The sequence below is a fragment of the Megalops cyprinoides genome, chromosome 5 (assembly GCF_013368585.1).
Source record: "Megalops cyprinoides isolate fMegCyp1 chromosome 5, fMegCyp1.pri, whole genome shotgun sequence".
Classification (NCBI taxonomy): Eukaryota; Metazoa; Chordata; class Actinopteri; order Elopiformes; family Megalopidae; genus Megalops; species Megalops cyprinoides.
This window is the reverse complement of record NC_050587.1, coordinates 1,231,813-1,251,827: the sequence shown is the minus strand read 5'-3', so window position 1 is coordinate 1,251,827 and position 20,015 is coordinate 1,231,813. Positions and strand designations below refer to the sequence as shown.

General features: G+C 41.3%; 1 protein-coding gene across 1 annotated transcript in view; it reads right to left on the bottom strand.

The window, feature by feature from the left end:
• The window catches only part of LOC118777592 (prostaglandin G/H synthase 1-like), a 46,043-nt gene that overhangs the window by 9,793 nt on the left and 16,235 nt on the right, over positions 1-20,015 (bottom strand). Inside the window, exons 5-11 of the mRNA XM_036528688.1 lie at positions 17,933-18,076; positions 15,601-15,782; positions 15,078-15,161; positions 13,014-13,260; positions 10,791-11,077; positions 7,606-7,753; positions 6,023-6,371 (exon numbers count right to left, since the gene is read on the bottom strand). Of these exons, the coding sequence (XP_036384581.1) occupies positions 6,023-6,371; positions 7,606-7,753; positions 10,791-11,077; positions 13,014-13,260; positions 15,078-15,161; positions 15,601-15,782; positions 17,933-18,076 (1,441 nt within the window). The remainder of the gene's footprint in view (positions 1-6,022; positions 6,372-7,605; positions 7,754-10,790; positions 11,078-13,013; positions 13,261-15,077; positions 15,162-15,600; positions 15,783-17,932; positions 18,077-20,015) is intronic.

Here is a 20,015-nt window from a genome sequence, read left to right as displayed (position 1 = left end):
ACGCAACTGGTGTGGCCCCGGCCTAACAGTTGCGTCTTTCTGTAAAGTAGGCATAGTAACCATTTGTTAATGCTGTAGTTTTAACGCACCATGTTACAGTACCGTCGGTGCCGCGAAACCATTGTGCCAGTGATGGTCTCGGATTTTCATCATGTCTAAACGGGATGTTTTAGGTGGATGCCCCTTAGCAACTGGATTAGCGAATGTAGTTTTGTATGACCATTCTTTGTTGTAGACTCTATACTCATTGCGCCTGCTGCTAAATTTGTTCCCCTTTTGTCGTGATATAATTGCTAAAAATCTATGAAGGTAGAATCGTGCCTTAAATACGAAGAAGTGCAGAGTATGATTTGTGCTTGTAAACGGCGAACTGTAAAAGCGAAACACTAATCGCAGTTGTAATTCACAACTTGCGAAAGCGCATTTTGGAGTTTGCAATTGTAACTTGCGATCTGCAAAACTACAACAAATTGCAATCGCAACTTCTTACTCGCAAAACTACCACAGGATTTGCGTTTTGTAACTTCCGGTCTGAGCGCTCAGGAGCGTAATCTTATCACGTGATTTTTGGCCGCTTTCTCTCGCCAGTCTGAGTGCCAAAAATGAAAGAAGCGCGGCTCACGATTTGCAATTTACAACTTGCTCTCAAGAAACCGTAAGCTGTGGCTGTTCTAACACAAGCATCCAGAAGGTGGCAGTGCACGCAATTGATTACGCACGATTCTACCTTCATAAAAATCTCCCTCCATCACTTGCTGGATACACATCCAGCATTGTACTACACAAAGCATAGGCGGTTGTTTAATGTTTAATGATAAGAGTGACTCATTAAAACCTAGTGGTAGTTTATGTGACCACAAACGTATTTTTCAAATACGCAAACATGAAACAAACGCATTAATCTCCTGTGTGTCCCGGTTTACTGAAGTCTGAAAATCTTGAAGAGCCAGGATATGTTTTTGATCCTTGTTATAATTCATAAGATTCATTGCGTATGTTTTGACTATGCGCACTCTCAACGAATCGACAGGGCTCACAAGTAGGGTGGAGCACTGGTACGTACGTGGACCAAACAGAACAGCAGCGGTAATATGCAAAACCAACTTTTAGCCACTGGGGGGCAGAAGCGAAACGTAATTAGCTGAGCCTATTGGCGGTAATTTTTTTTGCAAACTCGAGCGATTGCAATCCTAGATTGTGTAAGACTCACTTCTTTTACTGTAAAATTTAAACAGCCATTTCAGACTATCTGAATACAAGTGACTGTGCATGTTATAGGGCAAAAACATTTCAAACAAGGATTCTTCCAGTTAATAAGAAATGATTCACTGGAAATGATAGAAATACTTAATGTACGATTGATTGATAATACCGTGGCTGTTCCCTTTTTATTCAGGATGGTTCTCTGAGACCTCTAAAATGTAGTATCATTTAAATCTGTGGCCACTGTTACATACACTCAAAGGATTGTGCTAGCATAGGACAGAACACAAGAGAACAACACGTAGCACAATATGATGTGTGCAGTCTCTATTATACAGTAATTTTTCTCCATCGTGTTGTGCTGATAAAGTTTGATCATGCCAGTTGCAACCAAAAGATTGGTTAGTTTTTAGGTATGAGTGAGCCCAAGTAGGATCTTTCAATGCTGACATGATGATGTGAAAATAAGATTGGTTTGGCTTCAGGAATTCATTATGCTGAATAAGGTCATACAGAGGTGTGCAATTCTGCTATGACTTGGAGCCAGATTTTTGTTATGCTCCACTGCAGGTGCATCTGGATGGGGGTGAGGAAAAAAACACCTCATATCCTGCTACAGGGTAGGAAGCAAGGAGAGCACACAGGGGGCCTTGATATCTCATAGCGATAGTGTTAGCATCATGTCACCCTCTGCTGAAAGAATTCTTTATTGCAAAGCTGTGTGGCTGGATTGGATTAAGAATGGGAAAGATGGAAAAGAAGAAAACAAACCTAGATTGGCATGGTCCCTCAATGCCCCTCCCTTCCTAAATCCATATCTCCTCTCTCCAGGAAGGTCCTCCTCTGCATCTCTCTGTGGTCAGGGATTGGCTGAGAGAAGAGAGTATCCAGTACCATGCTAATGTTCTGGCAAGGATGAGCCTGCGTGGGAAAACTCAGTCTTTAATACCCCTCCCTTCCAAACCCTGCTCAAGAGAACACATCACATTGATGCTGGAACTGGAAATAAGGCCCCCCTGCCACACTGCAGACCCCTTTCCTTAAGCTCCCTTCCTGACTCCTGAACCCTCTGCTTCCTGTATGGGAGGTTTCTCTAAGCAGGAGGACTGAGGTCAAACCTTGGGCTAACCTGCCTGAATCTGGGTCTGTCAGTCATGATACAAGCAGGTAAATCACAACACAAACTTGGGCTGTTTCCCAATAAAGGCACTAAACTGCACAAACCCCTTTGGGTGTTTCAGTATTAATTACCACTGGAAAGAACTATGAATCTAATTACTTGCATTCTACCACCAAAAAATAAAAGAATGTTTTTTTATGCAAACACATATCCTACTCTTATTCTATATTTATACTAATTATTGTATATTCTATGCAGATGCTTTCTCTTGTACAGATAGGATGTAGGAACAGCAAATGAATAGGTAATTTATTATAAACCTGTATTTTTCTTTGTGTGCCATTTTGAATGATCCCATGCCCACTCAACAGAAAGTTAACTTTTTGCTCTGATCACTTTGCCCTTTTTTTCACAGCCTTTCTTGCATACTACAGTTCCATAATGACAACAGTAAACAACATTTTGCTGGTTAATAAATGTCACACTTCCTCTGGTTTTAGTAGACCTTCAGATGCATTTTCTGGAAGCCTTTGAAAAATAGCTCTTTAATGGTAAAGAAAATTATTACCAACAGTAACACAGATAATAATTTCTCAGCAATGTACATGCAAAATGCATATCATTACATCATTAATAAAATGCTGCATCTCTCTTATTTGTGGAGCCAGTGTTGTTTTCATGCTCTTTGGGTGAGTGTCTCAGTGTGTCTGTAAGAACAGTAGAGCTGCAGGAGTCAGGGAAATGTTTGGGAAGCAAAAGCACAGCTCTTAAGACTTTTTTGAAATGGATCTGTACCAGTCATGGTCAAAAACGGTCAGTCATAAAAGGGAGCAGGTAGCCAGAAAAGTACTGTTACTGAATCATACAGCATGACTTTGTCATCAATGGTGACGGGAACTGCAAGCAGTTGAAAGCACATCTCCCTTATGCTCTTTTCAATGGTAATCACTGATCAGTTCTCACACAGAGTGTTTACTTACTGATTACTGATTGGATATCAGTGATGAGTATCGATGTTGCTGACGATGTAGGGAGAGACCCGTTTCATAGTAACTAGTGCAGCTTCAGTGAGATAAGACATAGAAGGCTGACAACACATTTTTTTGATGCTTCTGAGGTTTACTTGCAGCCTGAACTTGAGATACAATCTCTGTGTACTTCAGAAGAAAGAGCACTAATCTAAAAATGCATTTACCATAAATGACTCAGCTATTTCTCATCAGATGTCATGATACAGAGTAAAATTGGCTTACCACAAAAAAATCAGCAGAAAATACGACCAAAGTAGAACAAGCGTTCAGGGGGCAGAATACCTGCCCATAAACTAGAAACTTTTATTCTGAAAAGGCACCTACTGTGTCGACCTGATGCTCAGAAGAGTTAGTAAAACTGATTGTGGTATCCATGGACAGGAAGGGTTTTAATCCTTCCTGAATGAGTAAGAGTGAGACCCATCAAGGAAAGTTCCTATCGCCCCTCCTTGACAATCAGATGCTGTGTGCAGAGGAAGGGGTGTGTGGATAGTTTCAGGATGACCTCCTCAGCCACACTGAGAGAAAGGACCTCACACTGTACTCAATGTTACAGGCAGACAAACCATGTACTACGGCTGTCTGATGCAGTGCCTACCCATCCCGCGAACCCTGCACCCTGCTGCTGTAGTGCTGCACCTCCTTCAGGAGTGCCGTGTGCACTTTAGATGTGCATGTAACCTCTCGCACCCCCTGTCCTTGGCCTGCTGTCTCGGTCCAGGCAATTGGCTTCCAAGTGGCCCTAAACTCAGGGTTCTACAGGCTGGTTCCAAGCAGGCAAACACCCATGGTCACACTCCTCTGAGCAGACCATGAGAGGGCATTCTTCAGGAGCGTCCATCCAAACATTATTCCATGTACTTGCCGCTCAGAAGTGATGGACCTAATTCACAGTGGCATGTATCCATGCAATTCATGACTTCAAGAATCCCATTCCAAGTAAAACATTAGGATAACAATGAGCACAGAGGACAAACCTTTTTCTTTTCTCAGCTCTTTGTCGTTGATTTAACCACTGCCTATTTCAGAACAGCATTCATTCTGGCCTCCTAGCCTTGAGGCCCAATCTGCTTGCTCTGGTTTGCAATATTTGAAATGAACCAAGACTATGTTATTTTGGTGGGTGAGGCGTGAGTCTGTGTTTTTGTATGCTGTTGTGCCAAAAGCAACTCTCTTCCGGAAGCAGTGTGATAACACTAGTAATGGCTTTTAGCATGGCCTTCTATCAGATTGTGTGTGCTTTGGTGGAGGAGGGGGGGGCTTCTGGGTGTTCCACACTTCCAGGAAAATACTAGAGGTGAATTGAGGTAACATGTTTTTTTTGTAACCAGGCGCATTCTTATAATCACGTATGGATGAAAAGAACAAGTTACATCAGACTGTTTCTGTGCACAGTTACTTTAATAAAAAATGTGTCTGTGCCATTCAGCCAGATTATGCAGAACATGGACACTTGCAAGCACATGCTAAAACAAGGTTTTTACATCTTATAGAATGGAGATGCTCTAAAAGACACCAAGGGATCCTTCTGTAAGGATCATACAGAACATTTATAAGTGTCAAAAATTCAAGCTCCAATTTTGAATACATATATATTAATTATGCAAGGATCTGTTACATGATTTAATGTAGGTGCCCTTAGGTCACCATAGAGTAATTACAAACAAACCACACCAAAAAACCACTAAAACCACATGTCGAAAGGTCAGTCTTTTAATTCTTTTATCATCTAAAAAAGGTTTACATTTGTTCATTTACAAGCACAAAAGTCACTTCAAAACCCATTCAGAGTATCAAAATTTTACGTCAATAAATATAGATTGTTTATGTTGTAAGGGATTGTACAGAGCTCAGTGACAATGCTCAAGACAGGAGTCACACAGTTAGTACAGGTGGAAGCTCTCTCAGCAGTGACGTCTGTCTCTATGGCAACACCGCAAGCAAGAAAGGGCTGACTGATTCCACAACACATGCATGAGGTGTTTGCACGCATCTGTGTGGAGGGTGTAGTTATTATTAGTGCTCAGTGCATGTGGGATCAGATCCCACAGTAACAACTGATGACAGTAGGGAGGGTCAATGTAAACACAAACAGAACCTTCACACTTTTCACTGGCAGACAACACAGAATATGATTCCTTACATCTCGGTTATGCTCATTTGAGTATTTCTCATACTCTCATGCTTCATGAATGGGTGACTAGCCATCAGGTGCAAGACTGACATGACATTTGGCCTTGTGGTGATCATGATGGGTGACAGAGAATGGTGGGTTGTGTAGCTTAATGTGCATATGTGTATGTGTTTGTGCATGCGTGTGTGTGTGAATGTCAGTGCATGTATGTGAGGGTATGAGTGTCAGGGTGTGTGTGTGTGTGTGTGTGTGTGTGTGTGTGTGCACGGATGTATGTATGTGTGCGTGCATGTTTCTGTTTCTGTGTGTGTGTCAGTGTTTGTGTGAGCATCTGTGTGTGTATGTGTGTGTGTGTGCCAAGTGTAGGGCAGAGTCATCCATTAATCTTAATCTTAAAACATCCATTAATCTTAATCTTAAACTCCAGCATCACTTTGATGGCAGCATTGTAAACAAATAGATTCGATTTATCACTAAATACAAAAGTGAATTTGTCATAAAACAAATACCATCCAGCTCTTTTTGAGTTAAAGCTCGGTGGAAGGTTTTCTTGTGTTCTTCTGTGCCTCAGATTCAGCAGGGGGAATGTGGAAAGCTACATGTGGACACCTCTTAGTGTTGAGGCATACCAGTTTCTCCAGCGTGGCCGAGTTGACAATTTCGAACCCCGTCCGCCCACCAAATGTGCTGGGCTTCCAGTACTCTGGCGAGCAGATGGGGTTTCCTAGGAGCCCTTTCAGAGAGAATGGTGAACCCATCTCAACCATGCTCTCCCCAAATATGGCACCGGGTCGCGTCTTCTCTAGCAGCAAGCCGGGGTAGAACTCAAGGGCATCAATGTCACCGTACAGCTCTTCCAACTCCCGTGCCATCTCCTCCTCTCCTGCAGACCCGAGCAATCAGGGAACATAATGCAGAAAACTGACCAGGCTGCACTCAATGGCTCATAACATAACTACTGATGCATGACTGCTGAACTGCAAACCTTTGGATGATCTCAGGATAGCACCAAAGTCTTTTTCTGGAGGTGTTCATTCATGAATAAGACCAAGGTCAACATGTGCTAAGTTTTATTTTCAAAATATCAGTTATATTCTGATGAGCACCTGGTCAGGAAGGTTACTGAAATAAAAATAAAAAAGCTGATGGAGAGAGATGGCAGGCACTCTATGTTGTTTCTAGAACCCAAGTCTGGAGAGATAACAGCTGGTTTGTTTACCAAATCGAAGTTCACATCTGGGAGGCTACAGGCAGTTGTGTCTGGATGAGTCTTGCACCACTGTATCCAGCCTGAGCTAAACCCCAGAGCTCTAAGCTTACAGAAGACATCAGGAATGTGTGCTGGCAAACCCCTTTTATGGCCTCCATCCTCCATGCTCACAGGAAACAAAGCCACAAAAGCGCATCCGTCCCACTCCCCCACTGAGGTCGACCTACTATCACACTGTTTGCTGCAGTTTTCTTGTAAAGTTACAAGTGCGAGTGAAGAAAGAAGTGGGGCGATGTGGAAGTGTGCTGTTCTGAGAGGACTGGGTAGGAGGAGCTGACCTGGGGGTGAGCACTTGCCTGCAAATATAGGCCCTCAAAAGCACTGACTTGCAAGTACAGTTCTCTCCTTTTTGACATGATCCTGGAAGCACCATTGTAAGCTTAGCTGTCATGAACCCCATTTTCCAACAGATGCAATATTATCATTGGGAGATGTGTTCCTTTATAATTGTCTGTATATTTAAATGTACTTACTCAAGTTAAGTTCAGGGTAAATATCAAGTTTCATGACAAACACTGTGGCGTGGTTCACCAAATGAAAATGCAATAACAAGAAACAATGAAACTAAAATAAAGAAAGAAAAAAGCAATCATGTTGCCTCTCCATTTTTTTTGTTTTGCCATTTTTCACTCTCACTCACATTCCAGCCTCCCATTCATCATAAATTTAGATTCTTGGCCATAAAACTAGTTAATGTCAGCATTTCTACAGTGTAACTGTGAATCACAAACTGGAGCATTATGTAACAGTAAGAGTTAATTAAGTAACATTATGTATGGTGCACCTGTACTGTGTAGGATCATAGTTAAGCCCCTTGCGTATTATCGTCTCAGGTGTGGGCTCCTACCTGTGAACTGTCTGAAGGATGTGTAGGGTTTCAGGTGGAACCTCTTCCTGTACTGGTTTAAGGGCTGCAGGCGGAGATGCCTGGACTCGTTAATGGTACTCACGGCCACTTTGGTCACCACGCTGTGGATGTTGCGACCACCCCCAATCTGTAAGGCAGAGAAAAAAACCAGAGTCAACCCAAGGAGGGACTCCAATGCAAGCAGAAATAATGCAGGATACATAGAAAGCTCAGCAAAAATCAGTGAAAAGAAGGTTCCTCATATGTGTGTTTAGAGAGAGAAAGAGAGAGAGAGAGAGAGAGAGAGAGAGAGAGAGAGAGTGAAAGACTAGCTAAAACTAGAAGTGTTTTATTCAAGAGCATATGAAAAAAATGTTATATTAATTTGAAACTGAGAAAAACACCATTCTAAATAGTGAGACCCCACAATGGCAAAAAAAACACAACCCCCCTCTTTATCATCACAGACTGCTCATTGTGTTTCACCAGATATAAATATGCTCAAGTTTCAGTCTAACACGGTCCATCTTGGTGTTCCTTGTCACACAAATTTTTGGCCAGGCATTTTGTTAAATGAGGACAGAGACAGAGGGAGGGGGAGAGAGAGAGAGAAAGAGAGATAGAGCTGCAGCTGTATGCATCTGTTACAAAAATTAACAATCAAACATGGAATTCAAACATTTGTCTGGCTCAAGTTTATTTCTTGAGTGTGTGACCAATTGGGATTCTCTTAGGAGCAAACAAACTTGATGCTCTTACTGAACTGATGCTTGCGTAAGTAGATGTCACAACCATGGCTGAACCCCTGTGTTAACACTCAATACAGAGGCTTATAGCTGTATGCCATTTCCCTCTACAGGGCTAACTCACAGATTAATCATGACTCTGGACACTTCAGGAGCTCTGACCTGAGTACTTGGCTGGTTCTAGTTAGGAAACTCACCAGCCTAGACACCTTGCAGAGCTAGAGAGGCCATCTTGTTTAACCTGTTGGCGCATAACGCCCTCTAGCGGGCCAGCTGGCATGTTTACAAAATGTTTTTACTTTAAGCGTCAAATATTCTTAAAACAATCAAAAACAACCACTCAATTTTCTTAGAACTAGTATAACTATATGCATACCAATTTTCAGCCGTCCACATGCAACCATTCGCCAGAAATTTCATATTGAAGATGTTGTGTTTGTCTCTGGTGTTTACAAGTGGAGCACACCACCTCCAAATAATTAGCCCTTTAAGGCCAAGCATTTGACAAGGCTCACCTCTGCTAAAGGAGGCCTCTGTGACAACAGCATTTTACTCTGAAATTTTGCAGTGTAATTATGTGCAGACTACCCAAACTGTGTGGAGTGACTGGGCTAGACTGTGCCAGAGCCATGTAGAGAGAGAGTCGCGTCAACGGAAGTCCAAAATGCTTGATCGTCACGTGATTCACGTAGACTTCAGATAGTTCCAGGAAGTTCTTGGCGGGCAATTTGAATGCGTAAATACAGAGAGACAGAACTGCGATTTTTTGGTAATTAGTGGTCAATAAATGCATTGATTTACAATATTTATATAGCACATTGACATGTGTATGTAGTTACATCAATATGTTTAAGTAAAATTCTGTATTATTTGAGGATTAGTGTGAACAGATAGCGTTACCTCTCTTGTTAACATATTTTAGGCTAACGTTACCTCAGTTAGAGAGCATGTTGCTGTAGTTTATTGCTTTGATTTTTTTTATTATGTTCTTAAACTTGTATGGTAGTTAAGAGCAATCATATCCTAACATTTATTGATATATTTAGAGGGAGGGGAAGGGAAGGAATGTTTCAAAATTCAGATCAGATTAATTTTCTAACATTTCTTTAATTCATGATGGTTTCTGTAATCCCATGGTAACTGAGGGCCTAAGTAATCTTAATCACTAATGTAATCTTTATGACTTTCAGATATGACAGAATGAGATAGACAGGTGACTATCAACAATTGTCATGAATTCATTAAATACATCTCTAATAAACTCAGAAACATGAATAGCATGTCAAGCAGTTTGTCTGTGCTCTTTTCTCCGTGTTGTCCTTGCATATAGTCTCCACCATGGTTTGCTGTGCTGCATGGGGATGATCTAATTGCTCGGAGAAAGGAGTACGAAAGTACGGTTTCCCCACTGACATGGAGAGGAGAAAAATGGTTGGCTCAAGTCAGCAGGAGCAATCTTTACTATCACTAAAGATAACAACAACAAAAAATATGTGAGGTAATCATATTAAGGCTGTTCGTGATTAATATTATGTGTTGCTAACTTTGTATAGCCTAATCTGTTGCCTTACGTTCCCTAAATCTACTAATTTAGTGGGGGATAATCCACTAACATGCTTTAATGCACATGTTAATTTGATTCAGATGTGCTGATAATATACAATCTGATTCTTTAAACGTCTTACCCTTTAAAAGTGCATCACAAACGGTCTATTCTGCTGCAACTCTACTGCGCTGCTAGTATTTGCTGCTAACTTCCGGGAACTATTGAGAGGCTCCACGATCCGACATTGCTGTAAAAAAAACGGTCGATTGGAGCGAACAGAGTTGACGCGACTCTCTCTTTACATGGCTCTGGACTGTGCTAGGTTACTGGGCTAAACTGTGCAGGATGACTGAGCCAGACTTTGTGGAGTTATTGATCTAGACTGTGCAGAGTTACAGACCAGACTGTGTGGAGTCACTGGGGCTGACTGAGTGGAATTAATGGACCACACTATGCTGTGACTGGGTCAGGTGGTCCAGAGACTTGAGCATGCATTAGCATACAATGACATGTTTTGTGAACAGTCTGTTTTATCAACACCTGAGAGCAAAAAACAGCACCCCCCCCCCCCCCCCCCCCCCCCCCCCAGATGCTTGCGAGCAGCTACTAGATATACTGATACTGAAGTTTAGATTAACAGTAACAGGAAGGAGTGCAAGACTGACATGAACTAATTCCCTTTTCAGGTCAGAAAGATACATAAATTCACAGCTGTAAAATCTAGTATTCAAGTCAGGTCTCTGTGCCATTAAGAAGAGGGAGCTACAAACGCACCTGTGAGTCTTTGTTCCATTTTCGTGATGGAAATTCCCAACTTCGGTGACCTAGTACAGATTCTGGTATAGAGAAAAATGTAAAATGCTCCCACCAAGCATAACCATTGCCTGCATTACCTGGCCAGCGGGTTGCCGTGTGAATGCCTCCACAAGCTTCTCGACGCCGTAATGGTACAGAACAGAGGTGTTGAAGATGAACTGGGGGTAGGGAATTTCATCTCCATCGATGTGGAAGGCGTCAGGCATCAACGGGTGCCAGCGATACAGCTGGCTGAATTCCAGGGCGATTCGGTTTCCGTACTGGAAATGTGTCCCAAACAGCAGGGTCGGGTCGAACTTCAGTTTCAGGTGGTACCCGCTCAGGTGCTGGACGTAGTCCTCGATCACAATCCGGATCGTCTCACCTCAAACAACAAAGCAGGCAAATGGCATCCTTTATTTCTCTTTATAATACAGTCACACTGTCTCACACTCAGTGCTTTAATGACTAACCAGAGACCTCTAAATGGCTTCTGTGTAGTGGAGTTGATTCAGCAAAATTGGTAACTGATTCATTGTTACATTGCCAGAATCTAACCAAAGGAAATGCCAAAAGACCACCATAGAGACACATCCACAGCATTTAAGCTCGCTACCCCAACAAATTTATGCAATCCAACACAATATTTAATATGAAATAGCCACTGACCTAGTTACGTTCAGACAAAAAACACCCAGCCATTTGACAATGGCCTGATGCTGGAATTACTCTGTTTCAGTTTTATATTATTCTGTAGTATTCTTATTTATTAAAAATGCATCTAATATTTTTAAGGGACACCTAGTAGTGGCACACAACCACAAGACTTTCCAGCTGAAAGTCCTATCATCAGGAATACAGACAATGTCTAAGGAATGTGGCAACTATTCATTAAGTAAATGCTGATGAATTGTGCATAAAAATCTCATTTAGAATATTTACTATGTCACTTCTGGAAGCAACATTAGACTTCTACCATATGGGATGTGGCAAGCAACCCTATCAATGCCCCATGAATGTGCCCAATGTGTAGATGCCCTCAGAAGACTTTGGCTGCTTGGCACTTCTCCTTGTTTTTGGAGGGAGCTGTAAAATGGTCACCACTTGAGGGCTGTTTCAATCCATATCTAAGACAAGCGAGAGAAACTTCACTTGCCCTTGCACTACCTCAGTTCCGCCCCCGGTGTGTAACTCTCATATTATGGCCTGGATTCATCTAAGGCGAACATGACTGGCAAGATGTTGGGTGCTTTAGCTCATACATGAAACACATCTGTCTGCTAGATTATATATTATATATAGTATATTATATATTGTTATATACTGTTTGTTATATATTGTCAAGTTGCTCTATCCCCAAAGTAAATATAACAATTTATTTACTTGAAAGAGAAACTTCTCATGCATCCTGCCCTAACATGTATTACAATGTTTTCCCAGATGGTATGATCATCATAGGAAATTTTGCATATTGCTCAACCCTTATATGAAGTATGTAATATGAACATTTGGATCCAAGTTGCAGTACTGCTGTTGAGACATTAAGCAAATAACGTAGTGATGAAGATGCTTCCTTGTTCAATATACCTTAGGGGAATACCAGGCAAGTGTATGCCAAATTAAATGCTGTTTAGCTCCATTGTAGGTGAAATATGGATTTGTCAGTAGCAGTAAAATATTATACCAGGTGAGTGTGCTAAAATACATCTTACTGTGAACTTTAAATCAGCCACAGAGTATTTCATGCACTTTCATAAGCTAGGACCAAAGTGTGCTGCAGGTAAGCAAAATCAGCCAATATTGTCGAGTTACATGTGGAAGAAAAACAGGAAGCAAGAAAAATGTAAGAGAGAAGGAAAAAAACAGGAAAGAGGTCCAAGACTATAGTCACAGAGAAATGAAGATAAATGAATAAAACTGGGGAATTTGAAGAATACACAAGTTAAACAGGAAGGGTGGGCAACCTGGATAAACACAATATGGAAGTTATCTAGCTAGGTTTCAATCTTTGAGCCAACTGAACACATGATTGACAGGATCTTCATGTAGGACCCAGTTAAACAACAAAGCACTTGGATGAAATTTAGTACAAATTCACCTCCTGAAATTCACACGTTTTTGTTCCAGCTCTTAAGTACATGTGATGGATAATAACTTGAATCACTTGCTAAGGGTGTTAAGCAGCTGAAAGCCATTTCTCAAATCCCGGTGAACATGGATCCCCCTAGGACCAGGAACAGGTACGACAGTAATGGAGGGTAACATTACGCCTACCTTCCGTCTGCCTGATTTACTCATGGTCACCTGAAGGGGGAGCTCACCAATGATGATGAGGCGTGCTGTTTGGAAGAGCTGCTCATCCCCCCAGGTGGGGTGCTCGGCCTTCAGGATGTCACAGATGCGGTTGTGCTCGCGCAGCCACAAGGTGGCGTACATAGTGAGGCCTGGGAGGAGCCCAAACACCTCCTGCCCAATCGCCAGGCGCTGCTCCTCTGGGACACTTGGAGGGTAGTGCATATGCACTGATGTCTCTGCAACTGTTGGAGGGTACATCTCTCCATCGATCATCTGGAGAGGGCGGGAGGAAGGGTCACACCCCACACCTCTGTCTCCACTCGCAAGCTGTGGCTATGTTTTCATTAAAAAAAACCTCTCCTCAGGAACAAAACACCCCTTAACTATGTGGGACATTTCAAACAACCCGAGTAATAACACATCTGACAAGCACCAGGGTTTCCTACTGTCTTTACAATGCAAGCAAAATGGCATTACAGACAACTATTTGTTTTATCTCCAAAAAAGACAATCATTCTGATTGTTGTTTAATCCAAAAGCAAAAAATTCCTCAGCTGTTTTTCTGCACACAATCAAAGGCACTAAACTGGTATAATCACATATGTGGATGCAAATGTACTGCCATATTTTTTCACTTAGAAAACATGTTCTTTAGACAAATATTTTGAAGCATATTAATACTGCACTGTTCAAGAAAAATATGTACAGTTATGTACATGTATGTAACAGGGTTTCGGTTATCCAGTAATTACCGGTTTTTGCCTGGTAAAATTTATAAAAAATGACAAATTAAAAACCTGCTGGTCAAAATGTCCGGTAATAATGCTCATACAAAACGTAGCTATAATGAAGGCTATCTCTAAACAGGACATTTGTGTTTTGACAGTGAAACAGCCCATTAACAGCCTACAGTATTTTTTTCCCCAAAAGGTGCACTCTTTTATTGCTTGCAAAGTTCTCGTTTATGAGTTCAGCGAGCTGTACCCCGACTGGGCTATACTGGCTAAAATTGCCTGTGTTCTGCCCGTGTCAAGCGTGCCAGCAGAGAGGGGCTTCTCTCTGCAGAATCGAACTAAGACAGCGCTGCAAAGTCGTCTGAAGGAGGAGAGAGTGACGTGGCTTATGCGCATTGTAAGTTACAAAGACACATTGGATACGTTTGATTTCAAGTCGGCAGCAGAGGACTTTGCCGCAATGAAAAAAGGAAAACATAAAATGTTACCTGGTAGCCTATAGGCTACATTTGATGCCACGTAAGCCTAGCCTTTTTTAAAACAGGTTGACAGATGTTACAGGTTGAACAGGTTGACAGATGTTACAGGTTAGGCTACAGATGTTTCGCAATAGCCTTTAGCGGCTAATATTGAGGTTTTGCCCAATCGTTACTGTTCATTTTGCTTAATCATTTCTGTTTATTAAACAGTCAACCTGATTTGAGGTCATTGTCATTCTTTCGTCAACCTAGGTGTACATTATATTTGCGTTTGTAACATAGACTGTTATTGAAACGTGACTGGTAAGTTTCAAATTTGTCCGGTAAAATAAATTCTTTCCGGCAAGATAAAATCCTAGCAGAAACCCTGGTATGTAAATACGTACAGTATGGTGTGACAAAATAATAGCATTGTGAATATTATCATTTATTAACAATGTTAATACTGCCTATTTGCTTCAGAAATCAAATGTAAACATAGGCAGGAATAAAGGTTGATGGTTTTCCTTCACAGATAGAAGTAGAATCATGTGAATTATGTCACTATTTTTTTTACAGGACCATCTTCTCATGTCATTACACACAGAGCAAACCATATGTGAAGTTTTCAGCATCACAAGAAGCAAAAATAAGCAAAAATGGCATTGTCTAAATGGCAGCGTCAGTTCAGGGAGGCGTGCATAATGGTTCTCAATGCAATCTGTCTAATAGTGAGATGTTTATGCTGCTAAGGTCTGCACGATAACATCCTGTCTAGATGATTCATGCTGCATCACTTCTGAGGCAGTTACAGCTTGCTACCAGCATTGATTTATGGCAAGGACTTGGCAATGCATGCTCCCTCTTCAGCATGGTTCATTTTTCAGCATGTTTTCACCTGGTATTTCAGTTTTCCATCTCTGTGAAGTCTCAGATTCAACTGACGAGGCAGGTCATCTCCATATATATGCCCAGCATCCACCTGCAGATGTGTCAAACAAACAGTCAGTTTGACAGAGAAATGGTGACGTCAAGGCTCACTTCACATGTCTCATGTCTCCTCATCCTTCTTGAAACACATGGTCATGGACAATATATCAAGTCACCTGAAGTGTCAGCATGAATTCTGTCTAAAGAAGAGCAATGAAGAGCACCAGCAATGACTGAGACTTTTGTCACGAATGAACACTGAGCCTGTAGAGTATGTCAATGATAATCTGAAGCCTCTAGGACAGATCCATATCAAAATGTAACAAAATGTGTCAGTGATGAATTGGGATCTAAAGAGCATGTTGGTAAAAAGTTTGAGTCTGCAGACTGTGTCAGTGGTAATTGTGTAGGAATGAAGATAAAGTGGAGCCTGTAGAGGCTGTCTCAGGAAGAGTCTCAGACTCTGAACCTGAGTGGTGAACCTCACTCACCCCATGTCCCAGCGCTTTGGTGAAGCCTAGCCCAACACGGTTGTGTGTCTTGAAGAACTGGTGTGTGAAATGCTGGGCGAAGAAGGCAAACATCAGGTTGGTTCCCTGGGGGTCTGGGCGGAACGTCTTCCTAAGCAAGAGCTTCTCCACCAGGAGCTCTGCAGCTGGGAGTTCAGCTCTTCCTGCAAAGAGAAGAAGCATGATTGCGCTTTGGCAGCTAAGACTTCTGGTTTGTACAAGATTACCACTGGACTGCCTGCCAACATTCCCCCTTCAGTTTTTTCTGCCTCAGGATGTTTCAGCAACTTTGAAGAAAAATGGCCCACACTGATTTTATCTCAGCAAAAGAATCAGCTGTTATGTAATTTCTCCTGAAAAGCCAGGCTTGGCCCAGCCACAAACCCCTTCTACTCAAACAAAAGAGAGGGAGGACAAAGAGGAGGGAAAACAAAAAGGATAAAAGCATCCTGGAAGTATGTTTGGGATTCTGTGATCTAGTGACCGACGGTAGTATACTTGGCTTCACTTGTCTCGTCAGGTTGCATAAGTTAACTTGTGGTAGGGCTTGAATAGTGTTACACTCACACTCTCTGTTCTAGGAGTGTTGTTAGCCTGGTCTGCCATTGTTGCTCATTCAACTTGAATGGATACACTTCTGTTAATTTGTGTTGGAAACCACTCTGGATAAAAGCATCTGCTAAATGAATGTAATGTAATGTAAAATATCCAGATACAGTGAGTATGATGGTAAGATACAGTTGCATTATAGATACTGAAGAAACAGTAGGTTAAATCACATACTATGTGTAGATAGCCAAAAATCTGAAATTACATAAAAGTCACTTTAATTAAATTTGTGGAATGCAGAAGTTGTGCATGTTGGCATCTTTGAGGCCTCTACAATTTGTTCTGCATTTATGCGTGGTGAGTGCAGTAATATTGATACTGTTCAATTAATAAATTTAAATTCTCCTACATCTAATAAGCACACGACTCAGTAATATGAGTAGTAATATAGCCGCAAGCGGTGATTACGGGGTCCAAGCACATCAGCAGAAAATTGAATGGGTGATGGCTGCCATTGTTACTGAGTCATCTACTTGTCCTTGAAGACTTTATCAGGACCTTTGACCAAGATGCAGTATAAAAAATTCTACCTTTATAAGGGGATTGGTTTAGGAGACATGGCCATTCCTTTGCTATAGTGCCACCCATTCATGGATTTACACCAAACTTGATCACCTTAAGCCCATTGTCCAATAGATACAGTATCAGTTCTCATGTAAATGTGACAGGAAATGTAAATGTTAGATAGGTCAATTTTTGCCATTCTGAAATACATGTATTATATGCAAAATTTTTTGCCATTAGAAGCCAAATGATTTTTGCCATCTCAGGTCAGTGAAAGTTGACCTGAGTCTAGGTGTCTGGGTCAATGAATGTTGATGTGGATGTAGCCGTCTGGAATGTAGCAAAGTGTAGTTCTTGACTGGGAGAGTGGTGGGAAGTGAGTTTGCCATGTAATTTTCATGCAGATTGCTATTTGACACACCCAAAACAAACCTGCAAAGTTTCATGAAGATAGTCATAGTTAAGTCAGTTTAAGTGCTGCTGAAATTTCATTGGCTGGTGGAGGCCATCTTGTTTGAGCTATCAACTTGTCCTTAAAGACTTTATGAGGACCTTTGACCAAGACATAACATTCAACATTTCAAGTTAATCAGACAATTGGTTTAGGAGTTATGACCATTTGTTTGCTATAGCACCACTTATGTACGGATTTACACCAAATTTGGTAGGATTGAGTCTAATGGCCTGTAGATGAGGGATCTCAAGTTTAGTGATGATTGGCCATTGCATTCAATAGTTATAACTATAATAAATAGAGGCCATGCCCTCTACTTTCGTTGTCTTAATGCGACCACATCTTTTAACAAAGCAACTTTCTTTATGTTGGGATAAAGGATCTTGGTCTGAAGATGCTGTGTACCAAATTTGGTGCAAATTGGACAAACCTCTAGGAGGAAATAGATTTTAAAGGTTTTACAAAAAATTCAAAGTGGCAGAAAATCCAATATGGTGCATCATTTTGGTCCAAGAGGCTTTTTTGTTCATCTGCAGCCAGGGAATCAGGGGAAAAAGAATTTTGATTCTACCCCAAACGGTTCAAGAGTTATAGGCCAAAACGTGTTGTGGCTCGCTATGGCGCCACCATCTGGCCAATCAGGGTATTTTTTTTTTACCTTAGTAGTGGATGACCATAGGAACCTATCTACCAAGTTTGGTAGCTACTACGTGCTTGGACCCCTAAATATGAATGGCTCTGAGTCACCTTTGGACCCCAGGGGAGTGGGGCAGTCCTCTGGGACTGGGGGAAGGATCCGGGTGTAGTAAGTGATGTTAGAATATGACTCCCAGCTCAGATACCCATACTTGGAGTTGTAGGTTGGGGGGCTGGGGATAAGGTTTGATCTTGCTGCAAAAAGAGAAGGAAACAGAATTACAGGATGATTATTTGTACCTCAACAGAAAATTGTGTAAAACTACCAGTTTAAGAAATCTCTAAGTCTGAAAATATGCATTTGCAACATTGGGTCTGCCATTTAAAGTACTGCTACAAGTATGAGATTACCATCCAGACACCAAATTCTAAAAGAATGTTGCCCAAATGTTGTTTCCTCAGTTGTTTCATGTAATTTTGGTCTGCATTTTTTCACTTTGTCATTATAAGGATGAGCACTTGTGGTCCAGCTATTAGCAGCAGTCAACCTGGGGTCCATGTAAGCACGCGAAAACCTCAAAGTCACTCTCTTTCTTGGCAAATGGGAAATATCCCAGTTGCTTCTAATTACCAGCAGTAATAGAAGCAGAAAGAAGCAGTTTACAATGCTAGTTTTAAGTTAAATGCATGCATATACCCTTTAATTGGTTTGAAGCATGAAAACAAGAGCTCAGTGACAGCCAAAGAGAAATAGCATTTAATGGATAATATATTTAGTGGTATGGAATGGAAGAGTGCACATGAATTCTATCCCCCAACAATGTGATACAGTGTAATGAAATGCACCATTTGGAGGAAACTAATATGTACTGTTTGAAAAACCGGTGAGTCTGGATGGATCTGGTCATGACATGTGTGTTGTCTGAGATGTAAACCATGCAAGCGCCTGCTAATATTACTCATTGTACTTTCTGTATTAAAGGAAGTAGCAAACTTGCAGCTGGCTATAATGAACAGATGTGAGTAAATATAATGTCCTCTAGGCAGTCTAGATAGAGCAGACTAATGCTGGGAAGCACTGGTAGGAGCATATATGAATTTGCAATGATGTCATAGGCAGTCAAATTAAGATGTAGGACAGGCAGAAGAGGAAAAAACATGGAAAAGAAGCAGATAAGAAAAACTGCAAAATGGTGTTGGTATGGCCATTTATTATGTTTGATATGCCCTGAAACAATACCTTTAATACCTCTATATTTAGCATAATTTTACAGATTTATTGTTTGATGCACAAAATTCCATTTTATCTTCATTCCTATACAATCAGCTTAAAATGACCTCATAAACATACAATTTCTTTAATTTTGAAGAGAATGTATAGATTTCTGTTTATATTCAAGCTTATCTAGCATTTATTTACAGGAAAGGCTTTCACTGCTTGCATGAATACATGTCTCCTCCACCCCCAAACACACCTGTAATGCATGCATCTACAATACATACATTTCGTCTTGAAAATGAACGATTTTAACACATTTTTGTCTGATAACAGACAATCCATCCTCAGAGGTTCATTACAAAGCTGTCCTTCTCTCAGCAGGGGGATGTCAAAAGCCATTCAACACTTCTCTGAGATGTTCTAACTAAAGCGAGCCATTTAGAAGGTAAGTTCAGACCATAACTACTTCACTGCATGGTGCCACAACTAACTGCAGGATACATTTCTATATCAGTGCAAGTCAGTGTTTTCCCGTTACCACAGGCATTTGTTCAAAGTGGACAGCAGCAAAAGGGAGCAGCCATTAGGGAGTGGAAAGCATTTCCAGAGACTAGAGAGTAGAGCCACAGTTCTTATTCCCAGGTGGGATATGCTTATTGTTGTTGAACCACAAAGCACTGATTCTGAATTACTTCATACATTACATATGTTATTGACCCTGCATCTACTGTGGTAAAAAAAAGTGTTATTGTTGAATTAGTGTTAGTTGCTGGCTGGCAGCTGCATGGAGACTTGGCCCAGAAGGTGAAATTCCTGAACTGCAACATAAGCAGAATGTAAATAATTCAGATGGTTGTGTTGTTTCAGACATGTACCCTAGCAACCAGTGTGCAGTGTTGCAAAGGCTGAGGACACTGGACATGGGAAAGCTGAGCAGAAGTCTAGAGGATAGGATGAACACAAGGCACTGGCCCA